This window comes from Pan troglodytes, chromosome 7 (assembly GCF_028858775.2).
Source record: "Pan troglodytes isolate AG18354 chromosome 7, NHGRI_mPanTro3-v2.0_pri, whole genome shotgun sequence".
Classification (NCBI taxonomy): domain Eukaryota; kingdom Metazoa; phylum Chordata; class Mammalia; order Primates; family Hominidae; genus Pan; species Pan troglodytes.
The window spans coordinates 140,392,958-140,410,508 of record NC_072405.2 but is presented as its reverse complement, the minus strand read 5'-3'; the positions used below and the strand labels follow the sequence as shown (position 1 = coordinate 140,410,508).

General features: G+C 41.4%; 1 protein-coding gene across 13 annotated transcripts in view; it reads left to right on the top strand.

The window, feature by feature from the left end:
* ASAP1 (ArfGAP with SH3 domain, ankyrin repeat and PH domain 1) overlaps positions 1 to 17,551 on the top strand; it is a 391,937-nt gene that overhangs the window by 285,911 nt on the left and 88,475 nt on the right. For all 13 annotated transcript variants that reach the window (XM_063817373.1, XM_054657023.2, XM_009455915.5 and 10 more), the window contains one exon: positions 5,519 to 5,588. In XM_063817373.1, the coding sequence (XP_063673443.1) occupies positions 5,519 to 5,588 (70 nt within the window). The remainder of the gene's footprint in view (positions 1 to 5,518; positions 5,589 to 17,551) is intronic.

Below are 17,551 nucleotides of genomic sequence, written 5' to 3'. Positions count from 1 at the left end.
GCCTGGATAATTTTTTTTTTTTTTTAATATAAGCAGGGTCCCTCTTTGTTGCCCAGGCTGGTCTTGAACTCCTGGCCTCAAGAAATTCTCCCACCTTGGTCCCCCAAAGTATTGGGATTACGGGCATGACTCACTGTGCCTGGCCTATTGTCATTGTTTTTTTAAAAGAAAGCTCCTTGTTTTCTGATTACTTGTGGTTACGTACTCCTTGGCTTAATCTGAGACATGTACATTTTTTATTGTAATTTGTTTGTTAAAATTATAAATATTTCTCTTCTAAATTTCTGGGGTCATTGACTGTTTTGCTTATTATTCTACTCATGCATTCAACAAAGATATTTTGAGTCCTGCTGTATGTCTAGGACTCACTCTTCTAGGCCCTGAGAATACAGCATTGAACAAAAGAAAATCTGGCCCTGATAGAGCTGACATTCTAAGGAAGGAAAGAGACAAAAAATACTCAATATATGGTAGATCAGATGGTAATTAGTGCTAAGGAGAAAGATCAAGCAAGAGATGCGGGTGGTGTGGGGGATGGGAGTGGTTCTTGCTATTATACAGGTGATTAGGGAAGACTTTATCGAGTTGATGTTTGAGCAAAGGAAGTGAGAGAAATCTACGCAGATACCTGGGAGAAGAGGAAGTAGTCAGGAGCATGCATCTCATGGTGACAAATACTTGAGAGTTCAATGTAGTGAGCAAGCCAGGAGGTCATAGGAGATAAGGTCAGAGGGACAGGGAACCACTCCGTGAGGTGGGGAATCATTAGAGGGTTTTGAGCACAAGAGTGACATAATCCAACATGTTTTGGAAGCTTCTCTCTGACTACCAAGCAAAGCAGAGTCATGGAGGGTGAAAGCACAGAAACAAGGAGACCAGTTAGAGGGAGGGCTGCATCAGAAACCTATATGGGAGCTGATGATGAGGCCAGGGGAACTGCAGAAGAGAGGGTAAGAAGTGGTCAGTTGTGGATAATGGAGGCAGGGGCAGCAGGACTTGCTGATATGGGGTGTAGAGAAAGAAAATCACCCCTCGTCCAGCATCTGGCTCATTGTAGAATCAGTTAGCTTAATCCTGCTGTGAAAGTAAAAGGAGAAAAGAAATCCCAACTAACAATTCACGGATTTAAACTGGGCTCTAGAATGGTGACCAAATGCTAGTCCAAACTGCATGAGATCAAGTGTACATAAATTGTAAATTCCATAGCTTAGCTTGCTGAAAAGCCTCAGGCTCAGCTCCTTGTTCTTCCCTGACCATCTGTGGTACAGACATCTCTTGGAAATGTGACCTGTTCTGTCATCAAACGAAAAGTTAATATTGTGTTCCATTATGAGCAACAGTGTACTATTACATATCTATTGAAGCAAAAGTATAAAAGTCGTTTTTTAACACTACTGTCCCGAAATCACAATGATCTTCTTGAAATTAGAATTGCCTAATTCTAAGTGAAGCGGTTAAAATCTGTATATCCAAGGAAGATCAACAGTCTTTTCTTAAGTGTTGCATAGTTCAAACCCTAAAGTGTTCAAGTAAATTATCTTGAGAGCACCTGTGTATGCCTGCCACACACCCAGGTGCCTGCTCACTCATCTCATTTGACATCTTTTACAGAGGGATTAAATAATTTGACTAAGATCATATGGACAGTAAGTATGAACACTCAAATTTGAACCTGGGTCTTCTGACTTAATGCCAGGGTATCTCCCCTTTGTTTTTCAAAGGGGCCACTGCTGCTGTTATCACTCTAAGGATATGCAAGGCATAAACTGGCACAAATTCACCCCCTTGACTTCTTCGTTCTTTTGTTCTTTTCCTTCATGTACTCATTCCACACACATAGATGAAATACTCTAGCGTATGAGGCAGCCTGCTAGATGCTGGAGGTAAAACATAAATGAGATATGGTCCTCACCCTCACTTTGACTGCAGTCTGTTGGAAAGAGATACAGACAGAGCTGTTGGATCATAGAGTTGGAAAGGAGATTGGAAGTCAGGTGGTTCCACCTCCTAATAATTGCACAGATAGCAAAGATGAGCACTAATAACCTGGAGTTGCTTGTGACTTCTGTGGAAGAGTAAAAAATTGAAATGCTTACACATGAAAACAGACTCATTTGCAAACAATGACCACTGATATGTCCTGTGATTTTTCTCTGAAGTATTATTTGCGTTAGTAATTTTTGACCCTAGCTTTGGAATGCTCTTTGTTACTTGAAGGATTATAAAAATAATTTTTTAAAACTTTATGGACCAGAGGCAATTATTGAGAGACAAAGGAGCAATTGCTTTATTATATTTTCTCATTGTATGTACGAAAGTGGGCATTACTGTCTTTGTAATACAGAAAAGGAAAATGAGTCTCCAAGAGGTCAAATAACATGAGCAAAGTCACATAGCTAGAGATCGCGCTGGGATCAAAGCTCAAGTGATCTGGCATCAAAGTTGGAATTATCTATTTATACGAGACCATTTTCTAATAGAATTTTCTTTTCTGGAATTGTAAGATTCTAGCATGGCATAATCAGTAATCGTGTGTGGCACTCTCTGTGAGCACCAGATGCCAAGAGTCTTTGGTATGTCCATTCAGGAGCTATGCAGACTGGAGCATTTGTAAAGCTTTCAGTACAGAGAGTGGGGGAGATCACAGCAATTCAGTCTAGTCCATAGAAGTCTTGGGAATAGAAGCTATCAAAATGTTCACAAAGATCAGGTGCTGGCTGGGCGCAGTGGCTCATGCCTGTAATCCCAACACTTCAGGAGGCCGAGGCCGGCAGATCACGTGAGCCCACCAGCCTGGGCGACATGGCAAAACCCTATCTCTACAAAAATTAGCCAGGCGTAGTGGCACATGCTTGTAGGCCCAGCTACTCAGGAGGCCGAGATGGGAGTATCGCTTGAGCCTGGGAGGTCAAGACTGCAGTGAGCCATGATCGCACCACTGCACTCTAGCCTGGGTTACAAAGTGACACCCTGTCTCTCTCGCACACAAAAGATCGGGCAATACTGCTCTCAACTGTGCCAGGAGATATCTCAAGATTGTTCCCTTTCCTCTGGCGATCTGAAAGTGCCTCAGTCACAGTCTCTGTCAACCCAGAATAATGCTTCTGTGTTACTTTCCTTGGCTTTATTAGCAGCAGAAGAGAAGGGGTGTGTGCGCGCGCGTGTGTGTGTATTGTTTCCATAATATACATGTGTAAGTAAAACTAATGAGTAAAGACTTAATAAAATGGATAAACTGAGACTTTAAACTATTCCTGAAGGTTGAATAGTTTGATTGGTGGATTGAGTGTTTGATATTTAGGATGACACTGGTTTTGGCTTAGTGTATACAGGGATGCCTCACCTATGTTAGCAGGCTCTTGTGAGAGTAAGATGGATGCAAAACTACTTGCAGAGAGTTAGTCACATTAACCAAATGTGGCTCTGATTAGTTGAGAGATGCCACCTCTAATCAGACATTTCCCTGGTCAGTACTTCTAGAAGAAAGTATGTGATTTAGCTCTTATTTGAGAATGGTTTATCAATTAGTAGTTAAATTACCTCCTCAGCAAGGCTAGCATTTTGAATACAGTATGTTAGATGGTGTCAGATTCTTACTTCCTTCTGTGAAGCATGCTTTAGAACAAACTGTGCTTCTAGTAGTTAAATGCACAATATTATTTGTGTTTAGAGATGGTTTTAAATTTGTGTTGTGGCAGCTTTCTTAGAGGACTAATTTAAGAAGGAAAAGAAAAACACAAGATGATACTGTTTTAAACGCCTGGGAAAGCTACAGTGGTCTCCTGATGTCATTTGTTTCCACAGCAACAGAAGGCCTTCAAAACTTACTTCCAGCCTAGGGAATCACTGTTCCCTGCCCATTTCTTCTTATCTGATGGAAGTAGTTAGTCTCAACTAGTGCATTTGCATCTACCTGCACACACGCAGATCTACCACACATGCAGTCTCGTCTGTGCCTGGAGCTTCACACACACAAAACTCTTCCAAGTTTTAATTCGTTCTCTTTGGCTTTTTTTATCCTTCAATATCATCAAATCACATTTTTCAAAATGTCTATCACTTGTTACTAACTATTTGTGAATGATTTGGTCACCATTTACTTCCCTTTGTGAATCATGAACAGTTTTTTCTCGGGGCTCTGAGGCACCATTCTGTCTCTGGAAGACCCCTAAAGGGGTGGTGTATGAGTTACCAAAAATGATGATGCATTCTTGAGCCCTGGCTAAGCTTGTCCTGTACATCCCGAGGCAGTTCACCCCTCGCTCCTTGCGTGGCAGACTTCTTGAGTTACTTTCTTAACTTTAATTTTTATTTTTTGTAGATATGGGATTTCCCTATGTTGTCCAGGCTGGTCTTGAACTCCTGGGCTGAAGCAGTCCTCCCACCTCAGCCTCCCAGAGTGCTGGGATTACGGGCATGAGCCACCATGCCCAACCACTTTCTTAATTTTTAAAAATCAATTATTAATAACAAAAGTAATCAATTGAACATTCTTATGAAAGATTCACAGATATGGTTGAAAACTACTTAATTAACACCACCCCCGACAGGTTTGGGTCCCCTTCCTAGAGAGGAGTTATTATTATATCATTGTAGTACCTGTCATTCATTTATTGAGTCTCCTGCTGTTAGATTATTATTGTTTCTATTTCCCATTTTTACTGTCCAAAGCAGTGCCACGGCCAGTCACAGTGGCTCACACCTGTAATTTCAGCATTCTGGGAGGGCGAGGCGGGCAGATCGCATGAGCCCAGGAGTTTGAGACCATTCTGGGCAACATGGCAAAACCTTGTCTACAAAAAATGTAAAAATTAGCCAGGCATGGTGGGGTGTGCCTGTGGTCCCAGCTACTCTGGAGGTTGAGGTGGGAGGATCATATGAGTCTGAGAAGTCAAGGCTGCAGTGAGCCATGATTATGCCACTGTACTCTAGCCTGGATGTCAGAGCAAGACCCTGTCTCAAAATATATATATATATATACATATATATATTTAAAAAGCAGTGCTGGCCAGGCGCTGTGGCTCACACCTGTAATCTCAGCGCTTTGGGAGGCCAAGGCTGGTGGATCATGAGGTCAGGAGTTCGAGACCAGCCTGGCCAAGATGGTGAAGCCCCATTTCTACTAAAAATAAAAAAATTAGCCGGGCGCAGTGGCAGGAGCCTATAATCCCAGCTGCTCGGGAGGCTGAGGCAGGAGAATCGCTTCAACCCGGGAGATGGAGGTTGCAGTGAGCCGAGATCATGCCACTGCACCACTCTATCTTGGGCAACAGAGCAAGACTCCATCTCAAAAAAAAAATTAAAAAGCAATGCTGTAATGAGCATCCTTGTACATGGCTACTTGTGTGAATTGCCTTCCACCTGGGATAATAAAAGGCAACCAGGATTTTTTTTGGGGGGTTGGATTTTTTGGTTTGGGGAAGTTATTTTGTAATTATTATTACGTATCATACTGTATCGTCGCATGTCCCAGAGTGAATCAGATACTATATCTAGCTGTGTTTGACTTCCTCCTTAGGATCCGGAAAGTATGGCAGAGGAGGAAGTGTTCTGTCAAGAATGGGATTCTGACCATCTCACATGCCACAGTGAGTATGTTTCTTAATTTACCCTGCCCATCGTTATGTTTTCTGGCCTCATGGGCCAGAAAGCAAACACGATTATGTACTCAGCAGTAAAAATTGGCGCAAATATATTTATGCATTTGGGTCAGATCATTTTAGATATTCCTTTACCAAAAAAAAAAAAAAAAAAAAAAGTTTTATCTTGTCCTGTGGTGGTCTGCACCATTCTTTGGCATCACTAGAAACTTTTTTTTTTTGCTCTCTCAAAATGAATACGGTATTTTGATTTCGTAATCTTATCTTTTGGGAAATATTGGTTGTTCTGAAAAACCTAGGTTTTTGAATTATAGAGATGACAGGCTGTTCTTTGCATGTAAAAATAATGTAGGAAACGTAACAGTAGATGTAAAAACCTTGGTGGTAGTCAAAGAAGTGCACAGTAAGTTTTGCCCTTTTTAAACCAACAGAAAACTCTTTTCAGTTCTTAAAGATGCAGAGATTGTAGTGGAAAATGTACCAAGCAGGAATGGAAATGGCAAAGTATATGCCAAGACTTTTTTAATGTGCTTGCTGTTTAACCCAGTAATCTCAGTTTGGATTTTAAAAACTCATTAAATTACAGTATCCTGTGCCAAGTGATGTCCTTGGGGCACTGCTCAATGAATTGCCAGCAGAATAGTAGAAATGAGAGATGAGCATTTATTATGTTGGCAATTTTGTATGACTTACAGCTGACTTTAGATATCTATCAGGGAGGAAAGGAAGTACCACTTACCTTCATAAACTTTATTTCAGTTAATCCTCCCAACAACCCATGTGGTATAATAACCTTCATTTTACAGATGAAGAAACTGAAGCACAAAGAACAGCTGTAACTTGGCTAGTTACTCACAGAATTGGAAGTTCAAACTCGGGTGTCTGTCTGACATTAGTCCTTGTGGCCTTTCTCTCTCTTCCTGCAGAACACATCATCTTACTAGACTGTAAGTGCCCCCTTGGGCACTTACTAGTCCTGTTCTTTCTGTCTTCAGCCTCTCACACAGAACTTGACATACAGAAGGCTCTTAGTATACACTTGTGGCCCAGTCCTTTGTGGTAAATGACTGCACACATCTTAAAGATTGTTGTCCTTTATGGAACTTGAGCAGTTGCATTGTCTCTGTCCCTTGCCCCTCGCAGCACACTTTTCAGTGATTCTTCGGAGGAATTCCTCAGAGGTCTGCAATTTCCCTCAAACAGCCCAGCTGAGATTTTTAGCTGTCATGCCAGTTGTGTCCAGCTACCCATCTGATATCAGAAATCCTGTCTACAGACTTGGATCTGTTTGTAATTATGATTGAGGCTGTCTAACAGTTATTCATTTCTTCAGCAATCTTTTTTTTTTTTTTTTTTTTTTTGAGACTGAGTCTCGCTCTTTCACCCAGGCTGGAGTGCAGTGGTGCAGTCTTGGCTCACTGTAACCTCCATCTCCCAGGTTCAAGCGATTCTCCTGCCTCAGCCTCTTGAGTAGCTGGGACTACAGGCGCCCACCACCACACCTGGCTAATTTTTGTATTTTTAGTAGAGACAGGGTTTCATCATATTGACCAGGCTGGTCTCAAACTCCTGACCTTGTGATCTGCCCGCTTCGGCCTCCCAAAGTGCTGGGATTACAGGCGTGAGCCTCCACGCCTGGCCCTTCTTCAGCAATCTTTTGTTAAGCTTCCATTCTGCCATGTTCTGGCGTAGGCATCAAAGATGCATGAATGAAAAATTAGATAATTTTTGTTTTCTTATATTTAATTCCATACACAGTCATCTGTGTATGCCAGAGTGAACATTTCTGATCCTTTGACTATATAGATGGTGAGTTTTTAGTCAGTTACCATGTTTTTGTTTTGTTTTGTTTCATTTTGTTTTGTTTGAGACAGGGTCTGGCTCTGTCGCCCAGGCTGGAATGCAGTAGCATGATCTCGGCTTACTGCAACGTCTGCATCCTGGGCCCAAGCCATCCTCCCATCTCAGCCTCCTAAGTAGCTGGGAATGCAGGCACACTTCACCACGCCCAGCTAATTTTGGTATTTTTTTGTAGAGGTAGGGGTTTCGCTGTGTTGCCCAGCTGGTCTCAAGCTCCTGAGCTTAAGTGATCCACCAGCCTCGGCCTCCCAAAGTGCTGGGATTACAGGCATGAGCCACCGCACCTGGCCAGCGTTACCATGCGTACCCTAACTCTCTTTGCCTTCTGCTGCAGAGCTCTCCCCTTGGATTTGTGAGGCTGTAACAGTCCTCACTAGGCATTTTGAGAAGTTATATGATGGTTTTATCATGTTGTATCTATTTGCTTTTCTTAGGAATCTGCTGTGGAAGGCAGTGCAGAGTGATGGGAGATCATATAGTTGATGAAGTGAATCAGTGGCACTGCTTAGTGGTTATATGACCTTGGGCAATTTGCTAAAAATAAAATAAGTTCCCTTCCCCCTCCTGATTTTATTCCTGCCAAAACACATTGTTGTGGCCAAAACAACTGTTTATATGCATTCTTAAGGCTTGAATTAACAAGTCTCATCACATCATCCACATTGTTTAGTGGCTAAGATAATGGACTGTGGCATCTGTCTGATGTGAGTCTGAATGCCAACTTTGCCATTTACTTTGTGACCTTGAGAAAAGTATTTAACACATAAAGATTATATGAGGATTCAGTGAGATAACATGCCATGTGTGGCCATTCTGTTAATACTTATTGCTGCTATTACCGTTAGTTTATTGGATGTTGCTGACAATACTGAAATCTGTTGACAAGCAAACCCTCCTGCTACAAACATCAGAGCATTTCCCCCAGAGCAGCCTGGAGGGAAATGGCTTACTCTCCTAACTTCTGATTCCCTCCTGCTAATTTGTGCTATTCTGTTCCCCACTTTTCACTGGCTTTGGCCCAGACCTTTTTTGCTGCCAGTTACATCACTCATAATCACATTGCTGCTCCCACAGAAAGGTCTCTAGCCAGTTTTAGCTGGCTTTTCCTGACTTTGCAAACACCATTGATTAGAATTAGATTGAAAATCAAGGCCAGCAGTTTTCTGAGAAAAACATAAAGGGCTTCTTTGAAAAAGTGGGGAGAAGAGCTTTTGTTGTCAGAAAACTTGAGGTGTTTGGGACACATGGAAATTCTTTGGTTTGAAGGCCCTCATCAGTGTCACCTTTGCAAATTGTTCTTATCAAAGTGATTCAGGAGAAGGCCAAGTATGCATTTAGATTAATGGTGCAGGGTTTGTTGGCTTGGCCACCCAAGCAAGGTCTGCACCAGAGGTGATTAATCTCCCCAGCTTACTATTCTAAGGAGAAATACATTTCTATGTACACCTGAAAAATTGGCAGCCCATCCTTAGAAGATTTCATTTGTAAATTCTTTGCTTTTTATGTATCTGTTAAGACAAAAAAAATTTTTTTACCAACTATTCAAAGTAATGCAGAACTGTGGGAACCAAATTCAGTGTGAATCTCTGAATTTGCTATAACAGTAGTAATATTGATGATAGCAGCTTCCAACTATGGACCATCTAGTATGTTCTAAACACAGTATAAGATGCTTTCATTTCAAAATACCAGTTCCAACAAATCTTTGGCAAACATTTCAGTTAGCCTCAGGCCAGACGCGGTGGCTCATGCCTGTAATCCGCTCATGCCTCATTTTGGGAGGCTGAGACAGGCAGATCACTTGAGCCCAGGAGTTCGAGACCAGCCTGGGCAACATGGAGAAACCCTATCTCTACAAAAAAAAAAATGCAAAAATTAGCTGGGCAGGATGGTGCACACCTGTATTCCAAGCTACTTGGGAGGCTGTGAAGTGGGAGGATCGCTTGAACCTGGGAGGCAGAGGCCGCAGTGAGCCAAGATTGCGCCACTGCACTCCAGCCTGGGCGACAGAGCCAGGCCCTGTCTCAAGAAAAAAAAGTTTTAGCCTCAAAACTCAAGTATAAAGCTTATATGAAGCGACTAAACTATTATCATTTCTATAGTTTTGAATTGTTTGTTTTTTCTAACTAAAAGTATTGTAGTATAAATAAATATCATAAAACAAATTACAACAGAAAGTATAAGAATTACAGTTGACATATTTATTGTAGTAATCTTGAAAAATCAATTTCAAAAGTATAAGCAGCTATGTTCTTCAAAAACCCTGCTCTGTGAATTAACCAGTGTCACATTCTGTTTAAATAATGGGTTGTAAAAAGAGAACTGCCATTTATGCAGCACTTAGAATGCACCCTGCACTTCATCTTCAAGATGGCCCTACAAGATAGGCATCACTATCTTCATTTCTCACTATGCTGGAAATTCCTAGGAGGTAGGGACCGCATCTTACTCATCTTTGAATTTTCGGTACCTAACACATTGCCTGACGTGTACTTAGTGCTCAGTGAATACTTTTCTAATGAGACTGCATTTTATAGATGAAGCTCAGAGAGGTTAAATCCCATGCTCAGGGTCATGAAGTTTGTAAATAGCTGGACCAGTTTTCCAGCCTTAAAGCCTGTACTCTTTCTACTGTATCATAGGGTTTTTTTTTCCTCAGCTGCCAGATTGTTGTTAGGTCTTTGAAAGTTTCATGAATAACAGTTCTTTGCAGTGGAACTGCTTACCTTGGCCTTATCTTGATACTCCTTGAATTAGTCAGGGGTCTTAGGGTAGAGAAGGCTGTAAGGGATTCCAGGAAGGGAGGAGAAGGAGGAGTACTTGTCATGAAGATAATGCAAGTGTTCTAAGAATTTATATTTGAATCTGAAACTGCCTAAATAATACATTACATCTTTCAGATGTCTTCAGATGCCCTTATGATTAGCACTTACAACGATTATTAAATTTATCGTCACTTTTTTCTCAATCAACCAACACCAACAGTATTTTTAATAGCACACAGAAGTTCATTAAGGTCTGGTGTTTTACTCAAAAGGGTTGGAAATCCAGCTGGCCTCTTTAGAGGTTCCACCTCTTAGGTGGATAATGTGTGTGTGTCCACCTGCTTGATGGGCTGATCATTTTGAACAGGGGGAGAGTCAGACCACATCCTTTTGAGTCCATCTGCAGTAAATGCCCATTCAGGATCTTATTGTATGTGCCTTTTATTAAGCTACTTGTACTAATCTGTGAAGCAGAATAACACTACCTGTCTTCCATGTTACGAGAATTAAATAAGATGATGCATTTAAAGCTTTGCAGAGCCTGGACCACAATAAGTGTTCCTTAAACTTAATAGCTCTTGTCATCTCAGTAAGCTGAAGTAGGATCACAGCATCTGGAACCCTGGAGCCAGACTGCCTAGACTTGAATTTCAACCCTGACACTGAATCTCTAGTGAGGATTTTCCATCTAAATAAAATGGGGCTATTAATGAGGCCTAATTCATAAGTGATTGTAAAGATTAAATGAGTTTATTGATTATAAATAATTAGAACAGAACGTAGGGCAGAATTAGTGCTCAATAAATGTCAGCTATTATTATTACTACTTCTCTAATGTACAACTGTCCCCATTTTAAACTGTGGTTTATTGGAAATCTTTTTTTTTTTTTTTTTTTGAGACTGCATTTCCCTTTGGAGTGCAGTGGCACCATCTTGGCTCCCTGGGCTCAAGCAATTCTCATGTCACAGCCTCCTGAGTAGCTGGGACTACAGGCATGCGCCACCACAGCCAGCTAATTTTTAGTATTTTTAGTAGAGACGGAGTTTCACCATGTTGGCCAGGCTGGTCTCAAATTCATGACTTCAAGTGATCCACCCACCTCGGCTTCCCAAAGTTCTGGGATTACAGACGTGAGCTGCCACACCTGGCCGTTGGAATTCTTTTGTATTGCTATTTTCATTACTACTCAGTGTACTTTACAGAGCCCATTTGGGGTACCTCTTCTCTCATAGAAATTTAATTTCTGCCTTTAGGGATTAACAGCAGCTCTGTCACCTTCCATGGCATTTCACTAAAGCAAGAATTGGTTGTGTCTCTTCTCCCTTTCCTTTGGATCTTTGGATCTAAGGTCTGTTGTTTTCTTGCCCTATCCAGAGCGCTGAAGATAACATTCAGCTTCCAGGGCTTTAAAAGAAGCACTGAAAGCACATACAGGAAACAGGAAGAGACCTGCAAAATGGATTGCTCTCTTCTTTGCTATTCATGTATTCAGTAACCTTGTTTCTGTTACTGGCCTTCGGAGCTCTCCTTGGCTGTCCTCTGATTCCACGTCTTTACTCTCATTGTCACTGAAAAGAGAGAATGAGAATATTTTTCTTCGCTCCAACAGATTAGAAAGCAGCACTGTCAGTTGTAAGAGGGCGAACTTTGGAGCCAGTTAAACCCAGGCTCACAAATTTAGAGCTCACAAATTTAGAAAGTGTGACCGTTTGGTTAGAGTATGTGCTGTTGGTCCTTAGCATATACAGAGGTCTTAGCATATACGAAGGTATATGCTAAGGGGTAAAAAGGTTTTTTTTACTTTTACTAAGGGGTAAAAAGGCTTTTTTAAAGTCTTGATTTACAAATTTGAAGGTGTAAAACCAAGGAACCTGCAGTTTGACACCAGCTGTGATGTTACCTCCTGCCCACATTCCTAATATAAGAAATAATAGAGTTCTTAAAAATGTTTCAGGCCAGGTGCATTGGCTCTCACCTGTAAACCCAGCACTTTGGGAGTTTGAGGCTTAAGTCCAGGACTTCGAGACCAGCCTGGGCTACGTGGCAAAACCCCATCTCTAAAAAAAAAAAAAACACAAAACGTAGCCAGGTATGGTGGCACATGCCTGTTGTACCAGCTCCTTGGGAGGCTCAGGCAGGAGGATCACTGAAGCCCATGTGGCAGAGGTTGCAATGAGCCAAGATCACACCACCGTACCCCACCCTGGGCGACAGAGTGAGACCCCATCTCAAAAAAAAAAAAAAAAAAAAGTTTTACTTTGACCTAATGTTCTGTTGTTAACAGCTGTGACCTTAAGGCTGAGTTAACTTAACCTTTTGGTGCCTTATTTTCCACATCTCTCAAATAGTAATAATAGTGGTACTTAGTTGTAGGGTGGTTATGAGAATTAAGTGAGCAAGTATATGTAAAACACATGGCATGGAGCCCAGCATGAGTAAATGCTGTGTTCTCATCAACATAATGATGCCCTCGCTTTAAAGACTGCCCTTTCTGTGTGAGGCTAATAAAAGCCTCAAACACATTTTGTCTCAGCCATTCACGAGGTCATGAGTTCAAGAACAGCCTGGCCAACATGGTGAAACCCCGTCTCTACTAAAAATACAGAAAAGTAGCCGGGTGTGGTGGCGCGTGCCTGTAATCCCAGCTACTCAGGAGGCTGAGGCAGGAGAATCGCTTGAACCCAGGAGGCAGAGGTTGCAGTAAGCCAAGATCACACCACTGTACTCCAGTCTGGGCAACAGAGCGAGACTCCGTCTAAAAAAAAGAAAAAAACATATGCCATAGCTCAGATGTTTTACTATCAAATTAATGCATTTTATACAAATATTCCAAGTCTGAAGGTTTTAGTTTTATGTACCCTTGTTGGATAGCATGACATAAAGTGGCTACTGAAATTAATAGGAAATGTGAATTTAAAAATTCTTCCTGTATTGGCCCAAACTCTATATACTATCAAATAGTAGGTACTTAATACATATTTGCAGAAATGCCTGCATGGATGACTATCTGGCACATTCATTGGATGCAGTAACATCAGCGCCACGTCTTAGCAGGAGCCCCAGTAAGCTCTTTTTTTCTATTTGCATTGTAGCATTGATTGTTTAATGTTGATTTGAGTGGAACATCCTCTCAAAAGTAAGGTAACCAATTCCTTGCTGCAATAAAAAACATTTTCTTGGAGATCTCCATTTTCAAATATTTCTTTCTCACATATACATACATTCTGCCAACTGGAAATGAGTCCCTTTATTAAAATGATTGGGAGATACAGTGATAAATGTTTGACAAAAAAATTAATAAAATGGTTGGGAGGGTTAAGAGAATTCAGCCATCTACTCTAGAATGAATTACTTCAGTTAGATAATCGCTACTTATCTTTTTCCCTGTCTGAAGGATCACACAGGGGATGTGAGAGCTTTAGTTGTGGCCACAGAGTAATAAATTTGGAGTTTGGAACGTGCATCTGGAGGGAAAATGAGGGAACTGGCCATTTAAGGGCAGTAAGAACCAGAAAAGGCAAAACAGTAAAGCTATATTTTGACTGACTTTGTAAGTTTTCCTAGGGCTTGGCTTGACAGGGAAACAGTGTGATAAGTGAGAAGAGATTTGTTCAGAATTCAGCTTTGCCTTTTACTTTTTGTAAAACATAGGTTAGTTTACTTCACCTTCCTGATCCTTGGTTACCTCATTTATGAAATGGGTTTGGGAACAGTACCTAACTCATAGAGTCATTGCAAAAATTAAATAATAGAATTCATATAATGCATCTGGCAGTTTAGGTACTCAGTTTTTTAAAAAAATTGTTACCTTTTATCTGTTTGGAAGGCCAAAAGCCAATAGTCTTGATTGCTAAAATTCTGGCGATAAGATCTCTCTGCAGTGGTAAGTGTTCAGCATGTACCTTAATTTCTTACCACGGTTGTAGTTATTGATCGTATGCCAAAAATATATGTCCCTGTAGGGCACAGTAGGTGTCTAAAAAAATATTTATTGAATGAAAACTTTGAAATGACCATAATGGTCTGAGCAGCTCTGTTTTCAGACACTAGCATAGGAAGTGAAGAGAGCTTTGTCATTTTATTTTTACCTCTTTCCACGCGTCAGCCTCATCCTGGCTGGGTCAGGCCTATTTTCCAAGTAATTAATGTTCACTTCTTGTTTGTAAAGCAGAGAAATTCAGTAAGATGATGGGAGGAAATAATTTCATTTCTGGGTACTAATTCCAGTAGCAGCTGTTTTCTGCTAACTGAGAAATATGCCTGTGCTAACAACTTTACACTTCCAGCAAAAACACTGGAACCATGGTGCACACTAAGCTGTCTAAAGACAAATGTGCGGTGTTTATTTTCTTTTAGGAAACACAGAAACATTAATTGGGATTGACTCATTCTGTTTCTGCATGCATTTCTACTTACTTATTTGATGATTTTCCTAGCTAAACAGCCACTTTCTATTATGTCAGAGGGATATCTTCATCACTTCTCTTCATGAAATGTACCCAGAGCTTCCCTGATTGAAACATTTTCAAAAATCAAAAACTTGAATAGGTTTGCCTTTTGTCTGAGGGTGTGTAGGAGAGGGGTGTGTAAAATGAAGACATCTGTGTATATTGTTAATTGGGAAAAACAGTTTACAAAATAGTATATACAAGTTGAACCAACATATGTCAAAAAAAAAAAAAAAAAACAGACATCTCACACACACATCTTGGTAAAATTAAGGTATTAACAGTGATTATTGCTGCATGTGAAAGTGAGATTCTAACAACTAATGTTTGGTTTCTTCTTTGTACTATCTCTGTCTCCTTTTCTTCTATGAATGTGTTTTATTTTAATGAGAAGTAAAACCTATAAAAGGACAAGCCTCAGAGTTTGAAGGAACAGAGTTGTAGAATCGTCAGTTTTGAAAAGTGTCATAACTATATTTAGAGAAGCTCTTGTAGCTTTTGAAAGAGATGCTGCTCAAGAGAGCCTTCAGGAACAATGTGTTCCTCCATTCACCATTCAAATTTCTGCACTGAATAATTCACATAGTAGGTAATGGTTACTTGTGGAATGATGCATTGAAAGTCTCCTTTTCTAGCTGTCTTAAGCCTCTGGCCACCAGCACCACTACCGTACATAGCTCTAATTCAGGCCCTCCTCATTTCATTGCTCATCTTCCTTACTCTCTCAGCCTCTCTCTGCCTCCTCTACCTTTCCCACCAACCGCCCCCCCACCACCCCACCGTGAAATAGAGATCTAACTGGCCACTCTGCTTTCTCCAGTAGATTGCCAGAGTCATGGATAGGAACGTGAGTTTCTTAGTATCATATGCAGAGTCTCCCTTCCTGTGTGCTCAGTGTCACCTCCTGCAGCTTGTCCCCTCCTATGCCCCAGGCCTTTGGACCTGCTTATCACACTTCCCAGTTTGTCCGTATTCCCTCCTCCAAGTCCTCTCTGAAGGTTGAGGCTGCCTTTGTGGAACCTTGCCTACATCTCTGGTGCACACCCTTGAGCTCAGGTCCCTGGGCTCCCTGGGCCCCCATACGTAATCAAGTCTGTTTCCACAGATGTTTAATGGCATGGACCATGTGTTTTTCAGATGTGCTTGGAATGTGGTAGAGGCTTAATAAATATATGATGAATGAGTAAGTAGGAATTTCAAAGTGGCTTCTAAAATTTCTCTTTTCCCCAATTATGAAAGTAAGTACTTAGAGGAGAGTCAGATAACCCAAGAAGATATTAAAATAGAAATTAATCTTTGGAGCTTTTGCTTCATTGACCTCTAACCCTTACTGTAATCAGGAGGAAATGTTCTTGTGTGCTGGGCATCCAGCTGTTATTCTCCGAGCTATATCAGATTACTTTCTTTCCAGGCTGGACTGCAGAGTGACCGCCGAAGAGAAGGAGTGGGGGCTCTGACCCATACAAACCACTTTCTTACTGGGAGAGCTTAGGAATGTTACTTAACCTTACTGTGCCTTTATTTCTTCACTTAGTAAAAGAAACTGAAGACTTCCCTCACAGGTAGTACATGAGATAGTATATGACGTAAGATGCCTGGAATGTAGTCATTAATTTAGTAAATATTTATTGAGGGCTGGGCACGGTGGTACATGGCTATAATCTCAGCACTTTGAGAGGCTGAGGCAGGAGGATCACTTGAGACTGGGAGTTTAAGATCAGCCTGGGCAACAAACCAAGATCCCATCTCTACAAAAATTTTAAAAATTAGTCAAGCATGGTGAGGCATGCCTGTAGTCCCAGCTACTTGGGAGGCTGAGGCAGGAGGATGCCTTGAGCCCAGGAGTTCAAGGCTGCAGTGAGCCATGATTGTACCACTGCATTCCAGCCTGGGCAACAGAGTGAAATCCTGTCTCTAAAAAATACATATTTTTTAAATTAGCCTCGTGTGGTGGCGTGCGCATATAGTGCCAGTTACTAGGAAGGCTAAGGTAGGACAATCACTTCAGCCTGGGAGGTCAAGGCTGCCATGAGCCATGATCTTGCTAGTACCTGATGTGTGCCAAGCACATTTTAATGAGAAAAATGTGTGTGTCCTTAGTGAGAAGGAAGACAGGAAGCAAATAAGGAGTGTTAAGAGCCAGAAAGAAAATACAGCAGGGTGTACAAAAATGGAACATCATGGGGAGGTGGTCAGGCCAGGTACCGCCTCCTCTGAGGAGGTGCTGATTGATGAGAGTTCTGCAGGGAGTGAGCAGGGAGCTCTCCGAGGGCCTGCAGGAGTGTGTGAGCAGCAGGAGGGACCAGTGCCCCTCCTCAGCCAAAGGAACAACTCAGAGTGACAGGAGCTGAGTGCGAGAAGGGGCCTGCGGTTGGTGCCTGGAGGTCATGGCACAGATGTGTGTTTATTCTGAGCAGGATGGGAATCAACAGCAAGGACTCAATAGATACATAGACGTTTCCAGAGTTTCTCTTCTGTTTTGTTTTCTTTTTTCTCTCCTGTACTTAAACAATATGAAAGCATTTCCTAAACTGTTCCACTGTGGTGTAGCCCAGAGTAAATCATTTAGTTTTACTTTAATTTTAGTCTGCTGAAATCCCAGGAAAGATTATACAGTCTCCAATCAATATACCTATAAATTAGTACTAAATGTCAAGAAAGTGCTTTGAAATTTTGGAAAGTTACACAAACATCTGAAGTTACAATTATTACTGTAGTGATTTCTGTGCTTCAAATGCCTTGGTTTTTGGACTTCTGTGGAACATACCACTCCCCTCTGGTATTCATGGGCTCAGCCCTGGGTATGTCAGCTGCTTAGGCAGTGAAAACTTACGCGTACTTGGCTCCTCAAAGTCACATTTGGGATGATGGCCATTT